This window comes from Sebastes umbrosus, chromosome 1, assembly GCF_015220745.1.
Source record: "Sebastes umbrosus isolate fSebUmb1 chromosome 1, fSebUmb1.pri, whole genome shotgun sequence".
Taxonomy (NCBI): domain Eukaryota; kingdom Metazoa; phylum Chordata; class Actinopteri; order Perciformes; family Sebastidae; genus Sebastes; species Sebastes umbrosus.
The window spans coordinates 38,618,636-38,639,407 of record NC_051269.1 but is presented as its reverse complement, the minus strand read 5'-3'; the positions used below and the strand labels follow the sequence as shown (position 1 = coordinate 38,639,407).

The window sequence follows — 20,772 nt, the reverse complement described above, 5'->3', positions numbered from 1 at the left end:
TGGTTCTCCACACAGTCTCCCTTTAGGCATCATTCACAATTATCAATAGAAATTAAAAAGATAATGTTTTTAATTCACTTATATAATTTCCAAGAGTTCCTAATGTTATACATTTACTAATTCCCAGCATAGCTCTGAATAAAAAGCTTTGTGCTGTTATTCACGTTGAACTATAAGTGAACTATGATGGTTTATCACAAGACGGATCATTTATTAAAGTTATAAAACATAAACATCGGAATGCTTTTTAACAATCTCCTCTTAAGCCCTCATCATATTTATTCTTTAATACTCTTCAGAAGCCAAACATTAAAAATTGTTCTTTATTTTTTCCTCCCTGCAATAATTTACCCCCCCTCCCGCCCCCCCGTTGCCTCCAGGCTCATTACAGCCCCTCACTGGTGGTGTCTCCTCCCCTCCCCCTCCTCCGCTTCATCTCTCTTGCTTTCTCTTTGTTTCATTTGCACGCCTGTGGAGATGTCCACAGTGGCCATTCATATCTTCCATCACTTGGCTATGATATTGAAAATTAATGACACAGGCTCTTTATACTCCTTCTAAGAAATGTTGGGACAAATCTGAGCGCCCGCAGTCCCTCGGGGCGACATTTTGTTGCAGCAGACAGTGTTGGGCTGCTGGCTGACACCGTGGCCTCTGATCCCCCCGCACGCTTTCCCCCGCTCTGACCTCCTCCTCTTCACAGCATCTGTTTTATACACACACATGGTCTGTCGTGGCCCGTGGCCTCCAGCGAACCCCTGAGCGTCGTCCCGTGCTGCTAGAGGAGCTGGCTGCAAATCCCCAGACGTAAAGGTGGATGGCGTCGGCCTGAAGCTCCCCGAGCCCTCGCCTCTTTCCCTGCCTTCTTTTCTTCTTCTTCTACCCCCCTGCCTGGCCACACAAAGCTGGGCTTCACTGTAACCGCCTCAACACACAAAAAGCTTTTCTGTCTCGCCATTCATTCGCCAAATGGAGCTTTATCACATGGTGTTAATTGGCTGTAATTAAGATGTCTTGTGTTTTTTTTAAACAGATGCAGTGACAATTTCTGTCAAGATGTATAATGGCAACCTCTCACTCACTGGTACGGTTGTCAAAAAAGACCTTAGGGTAGACATATTAAAAAATTTGTAGTTCCTTTTGTGTTGATTTAATGCTGTCAAAGCATGTGTCTCGGAGAGAATGAGCAATGATATTCGACCTCCAAATCAGTATTTTTTTATTATTTTTTTTAAATATATATATAAGTATGTAATAAAAATGTATAAATCCCCAAATAGCCCATGAAATAAGGAATAATCCAACAACATTTTTTCATTATTCATATTTCACATTCATTATTATTAGTTATTCTCAGACAAATATCACTGTTTGTTGCGTGTACAAGTGTGTGTGTGTACAGTAGTGCAGTAGCGGCGCTGAAACGAGGGAGATGGAGACAGACAGATAGAAGAACATGTCGTGCTGCGCTGTGAATCTTTGAATACCTTCGAATATTTCTCACCGCAGCTTCGAAGCCCAAAAAATGGTACTCGGGACAGCCCTAGGGTTGCAGTGGCTATAAACCCATTATGTAAAATGTGGGACATGCTCTATACATGACCAGCGATGGCCCTCTTTCATGTTTTATGAACTACTCATCTATGATGTATGACTACAAATCATCCTCCTCACGACAGCTGTGTCCACCTGCTCCATTTCTAACCACGAGCGACAGTCGGGAAGCTTGACAAGCGAGCCGCAGGGTCCTGTGAGGCGAGCATATTATAACTTACAACAGTCCTGCGTGAATGTGTGTGTGTGTTAAGGAGTGTGTCAGGCATACTGCACAGAGCGTCTTCCATTCAGCGCGTCAGCTGCAGTCTCAGTATGTGGCCCAGCCCGTCAGCTGCAGGCCCGTGTGGATGACAGCTGTTTCCCTGCCCCACTCCGGCTCTGTTATGATCACTCGGAGGCCTTCCCCTTTTAGACAATTAATCTACCACTTACTGTACATGGTAATTGCCATCCCATGTTGAAATGAGCCCGGGGACAGTGGAGCTGAGATGATCTTGGCAGCGCGACATGCCCCTGTCATGCCCTGCCTTGTATTCTCAACAGATCCAGGCCTATTAATACTGAACTTCTGGGACTGAACGAAGCGATGGGCTAAATTGTAACAGCCTGCCTGTCGGTATTCATTTTAAACGTTCAATCCAGAGCATCAAAAGTGGAATGAGGCCCTTATATTAGGAGAAAGGTCATGACATTGACATAAAGATAATGGGGAAACCCTCCAGACAGCATCATTTACCAAACTGTTTCCCCTTTAAAGTCCCCGAGGGTTGGGTGAGACACTCGATTTCTCCATCTGCTGGCTACGAAGAGGCACTGCAGCGTGAAAACACTTAAGTGTGTCAGCCACCGCTGCACTTCCCACAACAATTGATTGTCCTCCGCCTGAGGAGGGGGGGGGTATAACAACAGCTTTAGAAGAATGAGCCTTTAAGTGAACACAGTCTTGTGTGCAGCACATGACTTGTTTAGAGAAATGGAGTGACACCAGAGTGACATCAGAGGGGGGTGACGGACCGCGGCGTGAGGTCATGTTGTTTACAGCCGTGGTGCCAGGCTGGAGACGGGGGAGACACACAGACAGCAGTCATGTATACTGAGTTACATAAGCAAGAGACGCTGCCTGAGAAAAGATTATACTGACATATCTCATTCATATACTCCAAAACGTTACAATAATCTACAGCTTGTTTGGTTTGGAGCATTCCATTGGGAAGTTGTCAATGTGAAGTCAACGAACCTTATGTGATAATTTTGAGATTATTGATTATTTAAAGCTGGCATCATCAATATTTTAAAAAAAATAACAATAAATCAAATGTACGTTTAATGTGAAAGGTGTTGTTCATAGCAACGGACCCACATAGAATTATCACTTTGCAGTTCTACGGCAACGGACAGACAAAGTTAGTGTTCGACTAGCTGGTGAACATGGTGGGAAATTTAGTGGCTAAAAAGTTAGTGAATATTGCCTTCGTCAGCTGCTGGTTGTGTAAACTGTTATGGTTCACTGTCACCGCTCTCGCTAAGCATTTGACAGACATAGTTAGTGACTGGCTAGTGAACACAGTGGGGACCCAGATATTTCCCCCAAGAGTTGGTAGAGGCCAAACTACAGCTAAAAGGACAGTAAATATTGGACTTACATTTACTTAATGGACAAACATACGACTCCAAGCGAATGCTAATGTTGCTACGTGTCTGTTAGACATGTAAATCATGGATGCATAAAGAGAACTGGATACAGCGTCGGAGGCGGGGCCTCGTTCATTCTTATGAAGCCCCCAGAAGCTTCCACGCTTCCTGGGGGCTTGGTGTAAAAGCATCTGATAATATGTCAGATGTTGTGTTTTTCCACTGCCTCCAAGTGGCCAAATATCAGTTAATGAGGGTTTAATGAGAAGGTATGCATGATAATGGGCTCATACAGGACGCGATATACGAACAAATGTTCTCTTATTTTTGTTCGTATCCACAATTTGTTCTTATTTTGTTAGTACCCAGTGATTCCTGGGATTCACCTATATTTTCTTATGTTTGCTCTTCTTTTATCTATCTATCTATCTATCTCTCTTATTTTATCTTATCTTAGTTCTTCTTCTTCGTCTTCTTACAACATTATTTGCAAATGGCACAACACCTGCCCTTACAATATAGTGTTTAGGGCTGTTAACAAAGCTAACACATGCCCTTTATAGTATTTATGGGGCGTTACCTATGCTAATAATAAATAATTGGCCACACCTTCAATTTATGATCAAGAGGGATTCATCATTCAGCACACCTAGGTGAGAGCTTGGTACATCTGGAGATGACTTCTCTTACTTATTTATTTTCCCTTACCAGAAAATTAAGAGAAAATATAAGAAAAATTTAAGAGAATGTTGCTGCATGAGGCGCATTGATGCCTATTATTGGTAAAAGATGGTGAAGAGAGCACTGAGACGTGGACAGAGTTTGTAAACAGACAACGTGAGGATCAGATAGGCTGCTCATTGTACGTCTCTGAGAGTTAGCACAGACAGTTAATTCCCACTTTCCCATGGGACGCTCTCTCTGAGTGTAGACTCCCACAGATTGATTCTAGCTGAGGTCTTTCCCTCTTCCTACATCTTCACCCCACCGAAACCTCAGTATAGAGCGTGGAAATCAGCTGGGATTATCTGCCGCCTGCGGGCATTTGGCATACGTGTGTGTGTGTGTGTGTGTGTGTGTGTGTGTGTGTGTTCACAAGAAATGTGCGTTGCTCGAGAGACAATGCCTGCATGCCCTTACATTGAAATATAACCATTCTTTTTTTGTTTCACTACACTGCGTAGACTAAGTCATTTCATATAGTTGTTAAAATCTTACTTTTAATTGCATATTTCTATATGAAACCTTTCTTTCCATCAGCGATCATACAAGTGGAATGTTTGGCAGATATTTAAAGCATTTTTTTATGACTGCATATGAACTCAGAAACTCACGTGGCGATCGTGTGTATGATCAACAGCAGCTTGTGTCCACCATATGTTTGGCTGTCTCGCCCATCATCGCTCCAGGCAGCTGTGGCCTCACACATCTGTCCGTGTTTATCATGGTTAGCTGGTTTTGCTGCAATCTGAACCTTCAAACTGGGTCTCTGGTGATGAGTCCGTCCTGCTCTCTAGAAATAGATCCATCCAGCTCATGCAGTGGTGGATTACAGCGTCAATAGTATTTAATCCTGTTAGGACATTTTTTTACACTCCAAAGGAATGAACTTGTTTCTCTAGGATGGTAGAGTAACAGCACATTTGCTGTGTCAGTATTATTTCTGGTTTAACTCTGTACATCTCTTATGTTAAAAGAGCAGCCGGTATATGTTCAGAAGCTAGAATGTCTATAATATTTAAGATACAAAGTAAGATAAGGAGATTCACTGCCAATCACAGACAGTTTGGGATTTATTTTCCATTTAAAGCAATTGTTTAACATTTTGAAAATGCACTTATTTGCTTTCTTGTCGGGAGTTAGATGAGAGGATTGATGTCTGCATGGTAATTATGAAGCTTCAGCCATTCACATGTTAGCTTAGCTTAGCACAAAGACTGGAAACTCTCACCAAAGTTGACAAAATTCACCTACCAGCACCTCCAAAATCGGGCAGACACTGTAGGCCATAGGCCATATTTTAGCCCTGAATTGGTTGCCCCTGACTACTTTTCGAATTTGTCTTGCAGTTTGAGCTGTTCCACGGTTCATATTCCAACAACGCTGCTGACAAAAGATCAGTTTTAAACACTATTGAGCTAGTTTTACTGGAGTAATATTTTACATGCTTTGGCTGAAACTGTGGTCTTGAATATGCTGATATGAAACTGCAGAACAGCCACCATATTGTCTGCGTCTCCATATTTTTATGCCTCGGCGCCAGCTACAGCCGCAGACGTTTTTTATGTTTTTTTGGTTGTCCGTCCAATCCATTCTGGTGAATGCGATATCTTTTGTTTATCTATATATCAAATTTGGCACAAACATCCGCATTGACTCAAGGATGAAATGATAGATTTTGGTGGTCAAAGGTCACTGTGACCTCACAAAACATGTTTTTGGCCATAACTTAAAGGTGTATAAAGTGAGATTGTCATGTCTGTTATAGTATAAAGCAGGTTTAAGTGCTATATAAATACTGTGAAAGTATTGAAAAGTTCAATATACAGAGAAATACGCACAGCCCGTATTCAGAAATTGTGTGTTTTTGAAACAAGCCGTTAGGATTTCTGTCCATTTGTGATGTCACAAATCTACAATATTTATACCATTACACGGTTTTAAACGTAAACATTCGAAATGTGTCCCAGTTTATTTCCTGTTGCAGTGTATGTGAATGACATCGGCTGACAGGAAGTAAACATGGACCCAAACTGTTGCCTAGCAACGCAATTCCGTTGCATTCCGTTGAAATGAGCTAAATCAGAGCGTTTCAGGGTAAATACAGGTATATTTAGGCAGACAGTATGAGGAAAATAAAGTTTTTTTTAACATTACAGCATGTAAACACGTTCTATTAGAAACACAAAATACAAATATGAACCTGAAAAAGAGCATTATATGGGACCTAACTTAATAACTTAAGAATTAATTTGCTAATTATGACAATATAACAAAAATACCTTTACATTTCATAATACATTTTGGACAGACGTGGATGTAAACTGCAATTTGATTGTTTGGTGGAGGCATATGACCGTGAGGCGGATATTCTAGTTCTTCTTACTTTCCCTTCATAGTAGAATTACAATAACTCTTCCTTTCTTTCTTTTAGTCAACATTGTTGAGGTTACGGTCGCCTTGTTTGAATGAACTTTATTGGAACTGTCCCTGGACTGGGGGGGTTCTGTGTTTACGACCAGTGTGAGCTCCACATCATGGCCCGTCGATTGATCCGTACAGTGTGAGCAATGTGTAGTGTGAGTTAACAATGGCTTTACGAGGGGTTATGGCGGGATTATTTCCTGACCGAGTGCTGTCACTTCCTGGGGCCTCCGCTAGTTTCCTGGCAACCTCACTGTGACGTCAAGACTACAGGAAGTTACTGCACAAGATATATACTATGTTAACTTGTAGGCTGGAAGGTGGATTTTTTTACCTTTGGACAGAACCAGGCTGTTTCCAGTAAGTTAAACTAACAGTCTCCTGGCTCTGGCTTTATATTCCATGTACAGACATGAGAGTGGTAGTATTGCACAAAATACTGAACTATTTCTTTAAGAGTACGGCACCATTTGTGCCTGGATGAATTTGAGAATTGCTCATAATCCTATTTTTTAAAAATAAAAGCCCAATGTCCCAGCTGGCTGCTCTGCTCAGTGGGGTCAGTTCACTGCCTGCATATAGGCGTGGTAATTGATCCACTCATTTCCAACATGTGTGCTCCAGAGCGGATTTACACTCACATGCATTACTGCATGCACTGAAGCAATTAGATACATGACTGATCATGACGGGCTCTAATCTTTTGTTTATTATTTGTTTGTGTATCGTAGTGTGACGGAGCACATGTGGAACGTTCTGTAAGTGGGAACTGAGCAGCTCTACTGCCTCCTCAATAATAGTTGATGAGCCAGAACACATCCTGCTTTCCTTGCCATGTTTTTGGAAATTATTGACACAAAATTACAGGTCTGCTTCTCTAACCTTTAGTCTACGTCCTCTGAGACAATTACGCTTATCGTTTTAAATGCAACAGCACCATTATGACTGTGGACACTTCTTGGAAATTGGGGTCACATAAACAAGCAGCAGGATATTGTTTTTATTGAAAGCCTTCCGCATTGCTTTTCTCAGTATTCTCTGACTAGTTTATCTGAGTCAGGTGGCCAACTGTGTGCAACATTTTGCTCATTAATTGCAGCTGTACAAAGGAAGACGTCTGGTTGTGAGTCTCCAGCCTCTACACTCTTACATCAAAGCCTTTTCTAAATGTTTTTTCCTGCAGTTTCACTTTTAGTTTTTGCCCCGTCAGTACTACCATTCCTGCTGATCTAAACAGGACCAATTATTTTGAGTTGTTCCTGCAGAATATAATGGGTGGAGATGTCTGGACTCCTCAGGAAATTGCTCCCACATCCCAGACAAAGTGACAGACCGTTCCCACACCCATTTTTAGACAATGGATTTCGAAATGCGTGCTAAAATCAAACAACAAAATAAAAAGATGAAGTCATTCGCCCTAGATTAGCAAAATTGAAGGATTCATTTTGTGGTCAGACTTCATTTTGTGATCTTTATTCCACAGACAACAAAACATATTATGTTACTGTGTGTCACGGAGGAAAGTGTTTATGACTTTAGAGGTTGAGTTGGTTTCCGTGTGCGTTGTGGTTGTACGCAAGTGTGTTTATGTGGAGCAGAGACGGAGCCTCTGCAGCAGGGGCCTCGTGGTTCTGTCCTGCCCTCCCCTCACTATGAGGCAGTGTTTTGGACCGGGGCCCAGGACCAAGCCTGAGGCACACGCTGCATCGCTCCAGCCTCTCCTGAGCGCCGACTCTCACTGACATCACATCAGCTGGGGAAACATAGTAGACTATGTGTGTGTGAGCGTTGATGCTCCTTTCAGCTTGTTGCTCTGAAGCAAAACAAAGTGGGTGTGCAGATCATCTTTCCTCCTCGGTTCTGAAGCTGTGAGGCGTCATCAGCAAGCCGGCCGTCAGGGAGAAAAAGGCAGCTAACCATGGCTGTACGCATCATACGTGGAATGGAAGACCTGATGGCGTCGGGCAGCCAGCTCGTCTGGAGCCTGGCGCATCAGACCCTGAGGAGGTGGTACAACCGTGGGCTGATGCCATGCAGACGCTTCCTAGAAGCCTGGTTCAGGATTGGGAAATGCTACCAGGTATGACAGCTCCTCGAGCTATGGCAGCATTAAATAGTCTCCGTAAAAAGAAAGAAGTTTTATTGATTGCTTTATTGACAGCACATGGGATTAATTACTGCGTGCCAGATGGATTTTCTTTGATTACCCATTGAATTTTTATGGCTTCGATTACCTTATAATCTCCCTTCAACTTTCCCTCTAAGTGAAGTGAGTCAGTGCTTTTGCTCAACTGGCTCATTAGTGTATGCATGTGTTTATTTGTGTGAGTGTGTGAGGAGACACACGCTGCCGCTTGGTGAGCCACAAAGCCTGTTTTTTAACAAGGGGCTCTCCCTCAGCACATATGGCAGTCATTAGAAAGCAGCACGACCGGCCGTTTGATCTCGCGGTCTGGCTGATGAGGAGAACTTTCAAAGTTGTCTTTGAAATGCATTGTTGCTGGAACACCTGAACGCTGTCTGTGTGGTTCAGAACATAGTACTTGAATGACCTTTGTGTAAACTTGAAAGTGTTTCGCTTCCTCTTTCCCAGCATACTGCCACGTGAAAATGTCTTTTGTATAAGATGGCACTTGGGACTGTTTTTTTTTTACTAATATAATTACAATGGTATACAGGTTTATGCATATTATTCATCTATATATAGATTCATAAAACTCATTCTCATATGTTATGTCCATAATACTCATTTAGTCCCTATGGACATATCATCATCTGTACAAACCTCTCCTATATATATAATTTATGACTCAAACTGTAATCTATTCTCTAATATTCATCTTATATATATTCATCCCATATGCATATACTTCTATGTACATAACCTCTCTGTATAGATATGAATATAACTCCACCTGTATATATAATGTATTCTTTATAATACTCTTACACAACATTTTATATACAATATTTCATCAGTATGCAATTTATACTTAACTCTTATTCATCAGAATATAACACATGTCTATCCTTTGAACCTATACAATCTGTATATATGTATATGCCTATGTACATACACCACGTACTGTATATCCTCATTTGTATATATTGTCGGAATCAGCACTTTACTAGTTTGCACTCTGGTTAGATGCAAAACTGCATTTCGTTGTACTTGTACTATGTGCAATGACAATAAAGTAATCAGATCATTTACTTTAAGTAAAAGTGCTAATACTACTAAAAAGTCCTGCGTTCAAACCCTTACTCAAGTGAAAGTATTTAAGTATTATCAGCAAAAATGTACTTAAAGTATGAAAAGTAAAAGTAGTCATAATGCAGTAAAATGTTCCCTGTAAGTGTTTTATGTTTCTGGATTAATATTACTGCTGCATTAATTTGTATGTTGCATTTTACTGCTGTAGATGTTTTTAACTCTTTCATTTAAGTTGTTTTATTGTTGGCTAGTTTAATCTACAGCAATTTATCATATTCTAAAAGATCATCATAGCGTCGCTGTCCTGTGAGAACCACGCATTTCTAAAAAGTCAACTTTTCATGGTGTCAGAAAAACAGCCTGTTTTCAGCTTTGTGATGATGAATTTTCCATCTGATCCGAGAGGATTTTAAAAGAGTTTATTTAGCTTAAGAAGCAGGAGGATTTTCTCAACACATAAAGGAACACTTCATCCTTCAGTTTATCACAAACATTCAACATCAGCACATCTGGAGATACAGTATGTTGTTTTCACTGGACAGGAAGGGGATGGAAAAATTAATCTGAAAACTAAAGACAAATGGAGTTGAGTAGAAAGTACAATATTTGCCTCAATGGCATGAAAAGAAAAGACTCAAGTAAAGTACAAGTACCTCAAATTTGTACTTAAGTACGGTACTTGAGTAAATGTACTGGATATAAAGGTACAAAAAAGCTATAAAAATTGATGAGGTGACACAAGAAAAATTACAATATTCAGATAATTCTCTCAGATATCCTTTAAAAGCACATAGACACACTGACACTCTTGAAACAGCCTTCTGAGTCTCCTGCTTTCTCTTGAAAAGAGTACTAAGAAGTACCACGAGTATCACATCCCCTTTTCTTCCTTTCAGAATTACATACACGGTGGTGGAAGAAGTATTCAGAACATTTACTTAAATGAAAGTAGCCGTACTGCTCTATAAAAAAGACTCTAAGGTTGCGTCCGAAGTTCCACAGTAACATGCTATTAAGTACGCTAAACCTACAAAAGTATGTGAGATTATTTAGTATGTCCGAAACCTCTGTATGAAACCAGCAGTAAGCGAATTGCATACTATTTCCCGTGAAATATTGCAGTATACAAACGCTGGACACTACGTTGGCATAAATATCCCACAATGCAATGCGGTAGTGACATCAACGTTCTGAACAGATGTTGACGGACAGCTCTGTAACATCAATAACGCTTCAATTTTACTGTAAGTAACAGATTTCACTTTCTTAGGCGTAATATGTTTTAAAGAATTCGTTCGGATTTTAATTCTCACAAATCCTTGTTTTAGTCACTTGAGGTTGGCACGGGTTACCATGGTTACACGTCTCCAACCGGCAAGGAGGCTCTCAGGAAGTGACGACGTAAATTACTGCTCTGTGCGTCCAAAAACATACATAGTACTGTTTACTTACACAAAAATATATTGAACAATAGAACATATATTGGGTGCGTAGAATGCAAGTATTTGGTTGGACGCAGCCTAAGTAAAGATCTTACGTTCAAATATCAAAAATAAAAGTACTCATTATGCAGAATGCCCCCTGTCTGGTCAAGTTGGAGCTTAATCGTAACTGCGTTATATACTTTTAAACCAATCATGTGTTTTGTTTGGAAAATCTTGATGTAAAAAATGAGTAGCAACTATAGCTGTTAAATATTAGTGGAGGGAAAAGGACAAAATGTCCTTCTGAACTGTAGCATAGTAGAAGTATGAAGTCCTATAAAATGGGGTGGGGAGTCATGTGAAGCGAACACCATCGGGGCCCATCATGACAGAGCTTAAGGGGGATGACCTCTCTGACATGGTCATGACCTTTCTCTTTATCATCTGGGACCTCGCTCTGAAGCTCAGGTCCTCTCTGCAGCGTCACCGAGGGCAGCGATCTCTGACAGCCTTTGGAAAAAAAAAAGAAGGATAAAAGTATCTTTGAAAAGTAGCAGCTTTACCAGCACTACTTTGTAAATGCAATCGTGAATATTCTACAGTAGATCCACATCAAAGGGTACAATAAATCCTCATATGGAGTGTTCTCATTTCATGTTTTTAGGAATTCTTTGAAACGCGGTTGAGCATTAAAGAGGACCTATTATGCTTTTGTGCTTTTCCTCTTTCATTCAGTGTGTTATATAGCCTAGTTGTTTGCAAAGTTGTCCGCAAAGTTACAAAGCCCAAAGTCCACGCCAAAGGGAGTTACTCTCCCCCACAGAAACACTGCTCCTGAAACACCTTGATAGATGTCCTGCCTTTTCTTCCGTAACGTGGTGATGTCACCAAGTAACACATTTTGCCTATAGCGGCTAGTTTGGCACGCTCTCAAACAAAGCTAGTTAGAGCGGAGCTGGAGCGCAGTCTGAAGAGTTTGGTTCTGTTGACCAATCACAACAGTGGGCCAGCTGACCAATCAGAGCAGACTGGGCTTTTTGAGCCAGGAGCTCAAACAGAGCGTTTCAGACGAAGGGGGAAAAGAGTTGCTGCAGCCGGTATGAGAAAAATAATAATGTTTTCTGAACATTAAATAATGTAAACATGTTCTTGTAGAAACCAAAAATGCAAGTACGCACCTGAAAATAAGCATATTAGGTCCTCTTTAAGGAGAAAATACTTGGATCTGGAGTAGCATGCACAGATTTTGAAGGTGAATCTAAAATTCAATGGCTGGCTGTGAGCTTGAGATTCAGACTCTTAACTAAAGGCCTTTGTCCATTTATGTTTTGATGTCACTGCCCTGCAACAATGCAGCATTGATAGATGGGAACGGACAGCCACAACAATTCATGAAAGGGTTATTTCAATGATTAATCACAGATTAAACTATGGAACACACGCAATTAAAAGCTACATTTATTTTCCCTATCAAAGCAGATCAAATGAAGATGTGGTTTTTATTGAGGTTAGCTTCAGTAGTTTTTTTCTTTTTTTTGTCAGTGACAAAGATTCTTTCCTTTTCTGGACCGCAGAGATATGGAGCTTAACAGAGTCCCGCTGTGCAGCCAAGACCAGACAGTAGCTGCAGTGGGTATGGTATTGAAAAATTAGGCTTCAGAGCAAAAAGTTTGCACAATAGCAAGTTAGCGTGACTGCAAATGAAACCCTTTGTTGAGAAGTACAGTTTACCCGCAGAACCGTAAATCTCCCTGAGGTTTAGGGCGTTGAAAAACAACAAAGTGGAAAAGTAGCCTGTGCAGTATAAAAGTGAAATGACATGCTCTGTGTTGTGGTGCAGAGAACAATATGTACGAGTAGAGTGAAGTTTATCGCCATGCCAGAAGGCGCAATCCCGCCCTGCGGTCACGCTGGACGTTAACATGACCCTCACTTTCCAACACAGAAGCCAAGCAGTTGGATGCCACATGTTTTTCTCTGAAGTCACAGAAATAAAACACGTCCTGGACACATTCCTGGGCAGCAAACAGCATCCAGTTGACTGTAACACAAAGTCATTTAGGTTTTGCTCAGTATCACTGAGATCAGACAGAAATTAAAGACTGCTGATGCTGTGATGTGAAGATAATGTTAACAGAATAATGAAATTATCAAACCAGTGCAACCAGAGAAAAGCCTCAACACACTGAAAGGTAGTGAACAAAAAGGAGGGTGCTAACGAGGGTCAGGTGACAGCAGGGCTAATGAGGTACAGGTGAAAACAATCAGGGCGAGGCAGACAATCTGAAACGAGAGACAAAGGTGAGTATACCAAAATAATACAGGAAATATTAACTGAAAACTGGAAAAAAGGAAAAAATAACTTTAGAGGAGAGCGGGACATGACAGGAATAGGATTTCTTCTTTTTCATAGCATAAGCAAGACCCTTTTTGTGACTGTACGAATCTCTGAACCACTAAAACGCATATTTTTTTAACACATTAAAGCTACTATGTGTAGAAATTGAATATGATCATAAAGCCTGGAAAGTGGTGCCTTTAGCCCACTGCACATGCACTGCTGTCTGCCACGGTCTCCTTTTTGATACTGCCACTAGGGGGCGCCAATGACTCCCAATTTTCCCGGGAGACTCACGTTTTTCATTGCCCTCTCCCAGTTTCCTCCCAGGGTCACAATTCTCCCACATTTCTCCCAATTTATGGGAATTTTTCACACTTTTTTTTTTCTTTTCATTATCTCAACCTGTTTCTGGCACTGTACAGCGTGTATAAGCAATGAGCCCATACTGTTTCCACTCGTACGGCAATAGAGCTACACCAAATGTCTTTTTCCCGGCGGAGGAGAGCTGCTCGAGACACCGCGGTGCGATTTGAGCTGCGCTCGTTGCACATCACAGCATCACAGCAAAGCCGTCATGGCACGGCACAAGCCATTTTAAATAAGGGAAATAGAGTAATAAGGGAAAGAAATACTTAAGTAGGGGCAAAAAATTAATGAAAACTGATGAAAATTAGCCTAGTTTATACCCCAAGTTCACGCCCAAGGGGCAAATTATTCTGTTTTCTTTCCTGAGAATTAAAAGTAAAATTAAAAGTAGGCATATTTAACAAAAAATGCTGTTGCAGTGTACTTATTTAGTTATTTCCATTTGTTAAAAGTTACCAGAATGCAGAAAACAAAGTCTCTGAAACTCAGTTTTTAATGTGGGGGGACCCCTGACCTCCTGCTTTGGTTTTTAAATCATCCCCTTTTTAAGGTCTTAAGGTTGGCAAGTATGCTCAAAACAACAAAAGTTGTGACAAATAACCTCATGCTAGTCATACTATAACTTTTGAGAGAAGAAATAACACAAGTGAAATGTTGAATAAGCAACAAAACACACCGTGGCTCAAATCAACACACTTGTGGTCGCTAATGTTAGCTAACGTTAGCAAACTTTACAGTTGATATTGCTGCGTAACTGTTTATTATTATTATAATTATTACTGTTTATTGAGTCCTTGATAGTTTGTGGTAGCTTTATATTACAGACATGAGAGTGGTATCAATCTCCTCATCTTCCCCTCCATATGAAAATAAGAATAAATACTGAACTATTCCTTTAACATTAGAGCGCTTTGAATTTTATTTGACCTACAAAAGCATTGAGTGAACAACTGCCAATATAAAGATGGGTAAAGTGGGTTTTTGACAGGGAAATAAATCCGTAATAATACATAGCCTATAATTTTCTAAATTATTCATGATAATTATTACTGAGCTTATATTTCACCAACAGCACTCCAGTATGAGCCTGGATGTTGGCAGCAGCTTAACACACTGAAATATGACTTTGACTAATATTCATCACTCTAATTTTTCTACCTTGTCCTGCACTGAAAGGCAGATCTGCTGACTGAGACAGAATGAAACCTAAAGTCATTCATCTTAAACAATACAGCGGTAATTCAATTAAACTTCATTGTCTTTCGGTTTTGTTTCTTAACGGCAGAGGAAAACGTGGGATGTTGACATTTCAGGGATTTTCATTAAACCGGTGTCGTTGCAGAGGAAGGATATGTGGGCGAGAGAGACAATAGCATGTGTGGAGAACCTCAGAGTCTTTGTTTACGATTCACGGTGCACCTATAAAGAGCTGATTTATGGCTGAAATACCACTGTTGTACTTTTGGATGATGATGATGATGATTTTGGCAATGACTTTGATGTTTTGGGAGCGTGGGTCCCATATGGGCTCCTTTTATTCATTCAGTACAAAGACAATGACACTGAGGTGAGTCACTGTGCAACTCCAGAAAAAGAAGCAGTCATTTCTTCCCCCGGGCTAAAACAGAGGAAGCATGCCCGGCTGTGAGCGGAGAGGTGCAGGTGGAGGTGGAGACGGTGTGCTTTGGCAGTGACTGTGTTGTTTCTGCAGGAATTGTCATGTCTCATGTTTTTCTTTCCTCCTCTAGATGACAGAGGGCCGACTGTGTCAGGTTCACCTCCTTGATGGCAGGAAGCTGGAGCTGCTGGTTCAGGTAGAGGACACTTTGCCTCCTCAGGCATAAATTATATTGCATACCCTGCAAGATTATGTTGATTTACTGAAATCGTGCTTGATTTAATGATGTGTGTTGTTAATTTTTTTAAAGAAGCCTTAATTTTAACTTTCTACAGCTCCTATTTTGCTTTTATTTCTTGTCAACTTGATCTTGTCTGTTTAATTTGTCAGCACTGGTGGACTCAAGTGGTGCCCCATGCTCGAACAAACCGCAACAAAAGTGATGCAGATACATAATATGATTTTTTTTTGTAACAACTTATTTTATTTACTATAATAGTGTTAGGGCCCCCCAAAAAATAGCTATTGTGGTCAAATAAATTAAATTTATGGTGTTGTTAGGTTGCTGTTAGACCACCCCGTTAATAAGGATGCGGGCCTCCCTTTGTGTGCAACTGTGCACAAATAACCGGTTCAAACAGAATGTGGCCTACCAAGTGGCAAGACATGTATCTTTTTAAATTGTTTTATAGACTTTTGCATAAATTATCCAGTAAGTGTGTTATTATGATTTTAGCTATACATATGCAAATCTAATTTTGACAAATCCTGGCGGACCCCCTGTGATCTTTGGCGCCCAGACCCCAGGTTGGGAACCACTGCTCTAGGATGCCCTTCCAGTAAGGAAAACATGTTAAAGTGCCCTTTAGAGTGGCCTTAAAATTAAGAAAACATGATGCAGTGCCATATAGACTGCCTATACTCACTAGAAAACTTTATGCATCCTGGTGCCCCATCACGTACAGCTGGTGCCCTTTTTTATTTTTCCGCCCCTGCCCCTCAGAGAGCTTGAGTCTACCACTGTAAATCAGTGCTTGTTTTCCACCTTCTGTCATTTTTTAATTGCGTTTCACAGTGTCTAACACATGACTTTTGGGTTTGCATACAAATGATCTAAACTGTGTGTTAATCTAAACTTTCCAGCCCAAGCTGTTGTCCCGTGAGCTGTTAGATTTGGTGGCTTCACATTTTACCCTGAAGGAGAAAGAATACTTTGGGTTGAGCTTCATAGATGACACGTAAGTGCATTACCTAATCATTTTAAATACAAAAAGTGCAATGTCCTAGTGTGTTTTACTTTTATTACAGTTTCTTTTAATCAAAGGGATTGGTTGATTTGGAACCAATCCGAAGCCTTAAGAGAGGACCAAAAAAAAAAGAAGAGTGAAAAATGACGATAGCAGCACTCCAGCACATGATTTGTTCTTCTCTCCCTGATCAGTGGCCAGAATAACTGGCTCCAGCTGGATCGTAAAGTCCTCGATCATGACTTCTCCAAGACTTCGGGGCCTTTGGAACTCAAGTTCCTGGTGAGGTGAGTGCTCTCACTGCAAAAGCTCGCCAAATGTGGAATACTGCTGTGCTTTATTAGAAACGTCAGCCTAACTGAGGAATGAATATATCAATGTTTCATATATTAGACTGAATAGTAGAGGCCTATATGAAGTTGTATTGAGAGCTTCATGGCCTCCAATGCTTGTTCTGACCAGCAGATGGCAGTGATGGAACACAGTTTGCAGTCTTGCTGTGTGATTGCTAAACTATAGCCTACTATATATTGATCACAATGAAGTCTGTGGCAAAATGCATTGGCAATCTATTTCAAGTGAACCTTGCTGACCCAAAAAAAATCTCTTCACAGGTTTTATATTGAGAAGATCACCTTCTTGAAAGACAACACAACAGTGGAGCTGTTCTTCTTGAACGCTAAATCTTTAGTGTTTAATGTAAGTATTTTTAAGCATTTATTTTCTAAAGACTTGTCTCGTATATTTATTTTTATATCCTAGTAATCAAATTCGGCATGTCCTTTAGTTCCAGATCATTGAATAGAATATAGAGAATAGCCTTTATTGTCATTGCACAGTCTCCTATACAACGAAATTGGGGGTGCCACATGCATTTGCAATAAAACAAAGAATAAAAACACGTAAAAACAAGAATAAATAATAATAAAATAAATAAAAAGAACACTTAGTTCATAACAGAACGGATGATGTCACAGTATATAAATCAGGATGAGGTAATAAATATATTGCACATGTTAGATTGTTGCGGATGTGTTGATATTGCACATTTCTTTGACAGCTGAGGGAAGTTAGTGGCTAATGAACACAATAGCTGATTGCCTTATGAGAGGATGTTCAAGGTTCTTTATTTGTCATATGTGAATTCCAGCGAAGCAGTCATTGTTAATGAAAACAGGTTCCTTCAACAATGCTCATAAAATATGTTTATATAAAAAGGGAAATCCCGCAAGTAAATGTAAAAGCAAAATGATAATCTAAGGCATAATACAATGCAGTTAAGATAAATATAAACACAATTAAATGTAAAAATAATAATGTAAATATAAATTTGTAATTTTGTTGATGACAGTATTTCAGATGGGAAAACTGAATGTAAACAGAATGCAGTATGTATATGCATGATGAGAAGTAATAGGTGTGAACAGGATTGTAGTATGTAATAATGAGAAGTACTAAAAGAGGTGTAGACAGGAATGTATGCATAGAGAAGTAATAAATACACAGAGGTGTCACAGTTTGTAACCATAGACTCATACATACGGTAGCCTATTTCATTCAGCTGGGGGTTGATGGTCAGGTGACCAATATGTTGCACAATGTTTTTCATACTATATATCCATATTACACACAACTTTTAGCCTAAATGTCCATTTTCCTCTTTTATCTCTATGCTGAATTGTTGTGCATGAATAGCAATAATATTTGACTCATAGCATGCTATTTATCGTTGAAATGCATGTCTCTGTAATCTCACATTTACATGTTTGAAACTCTTGCAGACCTCACACTGCTGCTCTGAGATCACAAACACTTATTCAGAATGCTGCATTCAAGTGCTGTTGGAAATAGAAAAACTTCACTGTCTGTTTTTTTTTTATGCAATTATTTAGCATTTCATTCAAAATACCTTTCACAGTAATCACAGTGTAGTGAATAGTAACAGGTTCAGGCAATCATTTAGATAAGATGGGGTTTGTGGTGTGCGCAACGAGTTTAAAATTGATTGTGTAGCTTTTAAAATCATTATAGTAGAGTGCAAGTTCAATCATTTACAAGTGTTCCAGGTGTTTCCTGTAAACAATTTGATAATATAATACCATTCATGAACGTCTAATACATATTATTAAATCTGACTGTAGTAAAATTAACTTATTACAATCAAGTGTATAAAGTTTGGTGGAATATCTGTGGACGTTCTGATTTGATGGAAACTTATATGAATCATGTTTTCTCAAAGTATGAACCGATCTCAGGTTTAAAAAGTCGTTTTTCAAATATCAAGAACAATCTCAACTATCTTATCAACCAACATGTCAGGTTAGTTTAGTTTGGTTCTTTCGGTTCACTCACCTTAAATATCACCAATCGTGTAGACATGATAATGGGTCAAAAATAATGTTGAGGAAAAATATTGTAAAATAATTGTTTGTTTGTTATCACAGATTTGTGGACTGACCTGACTGAATGAGAGAATTTCTGATGAAATGTTTTACTTTTTTGTGATATTGTGATATATTATAGGTCAACTATTTATAGGCCAAACAGTTAACAAAAGCACTAATAGATTGTAGATTGATTGGTCCTGATAATAATCATAAATTGCAGCCCCATGCGTTTTTACCCTATCTTAACCTAGTAATAATGAAACATTCTGTTACAATTTTTGGTGTCGATATGTTCAAAATTAATAACAGAAATTGTGTACATTTATATCTCTGCACATTTAGCCTAGTACTAGGCAGGTAGCTGCTATAGGTTGTTTTTTGTGAGTTTTCCAACCGTACGAGGAGCACTTGAACGCAGCATGTGATCAAACGTTGCAGTGCAGTTTTTTTTTTCGCGGGTAGAGAGAGCAGACTGGTCACCATGGGAGACGGAGACTGTTGAACCTGCTTTCGGACCGTACCACTTTACAGAAAGGGGGGCTGTAGCTTCAGACAGGACCTCCACAACTAGCACCAGTGTATTTGTGTTTTGTCGCCTTATAGAAAATGTAACGCTAACTCAGAAGCTAAAAAAACAATAGTAAACTTCACGGATAGTTTCACACAGCGTATCTCCGTGTCTCTCTTACGTGCAGTGGTTCAGTCGGTAACGGTGGGACCGAGGTACGGGACAGGGTTTGCTCTCTTCAAGTCAAGTGTTTCAGGACCGGACAGGCTGCACTTTGTGTGCTTGTTTTCCGTTAATTTTATATATTTTTTTTACAACAGGAGACCATCGAAGTGGAGAGTGGGAATGTTTTCAAGTTAGCCGCATTCGCATTGCAGGTAAGAAAGAGTTTTATCTTAGGTTTTTCTACACTGAAGTGTCACTATCACCCTGAACGTGACGGAGGACGGTTGGAGCAGCAACATTTGAAAACATGTCAGTTGAGGTTGTTTTGGTTTTTGGGCTATTGTTAAAGAAACTCTCCCTTTTTATATCAATATTAACCTCTTAAATGTGCTTGTACTTCGAGGCAGTGTTAATTGAGTTATTATAGAAATTAAAATGTAGTCAAATTAAATGTATTGATGTTTTAATCGTGGATAATTACCCTTACTGTTGCTGATTGTGCAGGTAGCTAACATTAGCATAACAGTTAACTAACTGGGCAATTTTGTAATTTGAAGTCTCTCATTGTCTTATAATGCTTTTACTGACTGCATTATTTTCTCTTTTTAAGGAGGCAAAAGGAGAATACAACAGGTAAGAAGTTATTAAAATTAAATAAATGTAGAAAGGTGTAATGTTACCCAAAATGTTTTTGAATGAATGACTTTATTTCGAACATAAAAATAAATAAAAACAGATACAAAATAATAACAAACAAAACAAGAGTAATAGTGCCTGAAAAGGAGTAGGTAGAAGTAAAACTTATATTTCCCTACCCCTTTCTCACTCCTCTAATAACTCATATATCATAGAATGATGATATAATATAATATATAAACTATCCCAGATTTATTTACATCCCAAATTAAATATATGAACAGCATCCCAAGTTTATTTGCAACCCACATATCCATCCAGAGTTAAAAAGTAGATATAAACTCTTATCACAACTCTTCCTCATCCATATACCTCCCAAAAATATCTTTTTTGTATAGCTTTTTAAAGTGATTTATATTTGTGCTCCGCTTCAACCCATCACCCAACCCATTCCACAGATCCACCCCACAGACTGAAATACACATACTCTTCTTTGTTGTACGAACAAAATTCTTTTTAAAATTCAATTTTTC

The 20,772-nt window shown here is 39.5% G+C and overlaps 1 protein-coding gene across 4 annotated transcripts in view; it reads left to right on the top strand.

Moving 5' to 3' along the window:
* The window catches only part of frmd4ba (FERM domain containing 4Ba), a 62,965-nt gene that overhangs the window by 13,304 nt on the left and 28,889 nt on the right, over positions 1–20,772 (top strand). The window contains exons 1-7 of one of the 4 annotated variants that reach the window (XM_037770802.1): positions 8,098–8,413; positions 15,427–15,492; positions 16,440–16,534; positions 16,738–16,830; positions 17,158–17,242; positions 19,759–19,815; positions 20,214–20,236. In XM_037770802.1, coding sequence (XP_037626730.1) covers positions 8,252–8,413; positions 15,427–15,492; positions 16,440–16,534; positions 16,738–16,830; positions 17,158–17,242; positions 19,759–19,815; positions 20,214–20,236 — 581 coding nt within the window. In that variant the 5' untranslated portion in view covers positions 8,098–8,251. Of the gene's footprint in view, positions 1–8,097; positions 8,414–15,426; positions 15,493–16,439; positions 16,535–16,737; positions 16,831–17,157; positions 17,243–19,758; positions 19,816–20,213; positions 20,237–20,772 lie in introns of those variants that run through there. The other 3 variants (XM_037770817.1, XM_037770810.1, XM_037770825.1) reach the window with 3 other exon arrangements.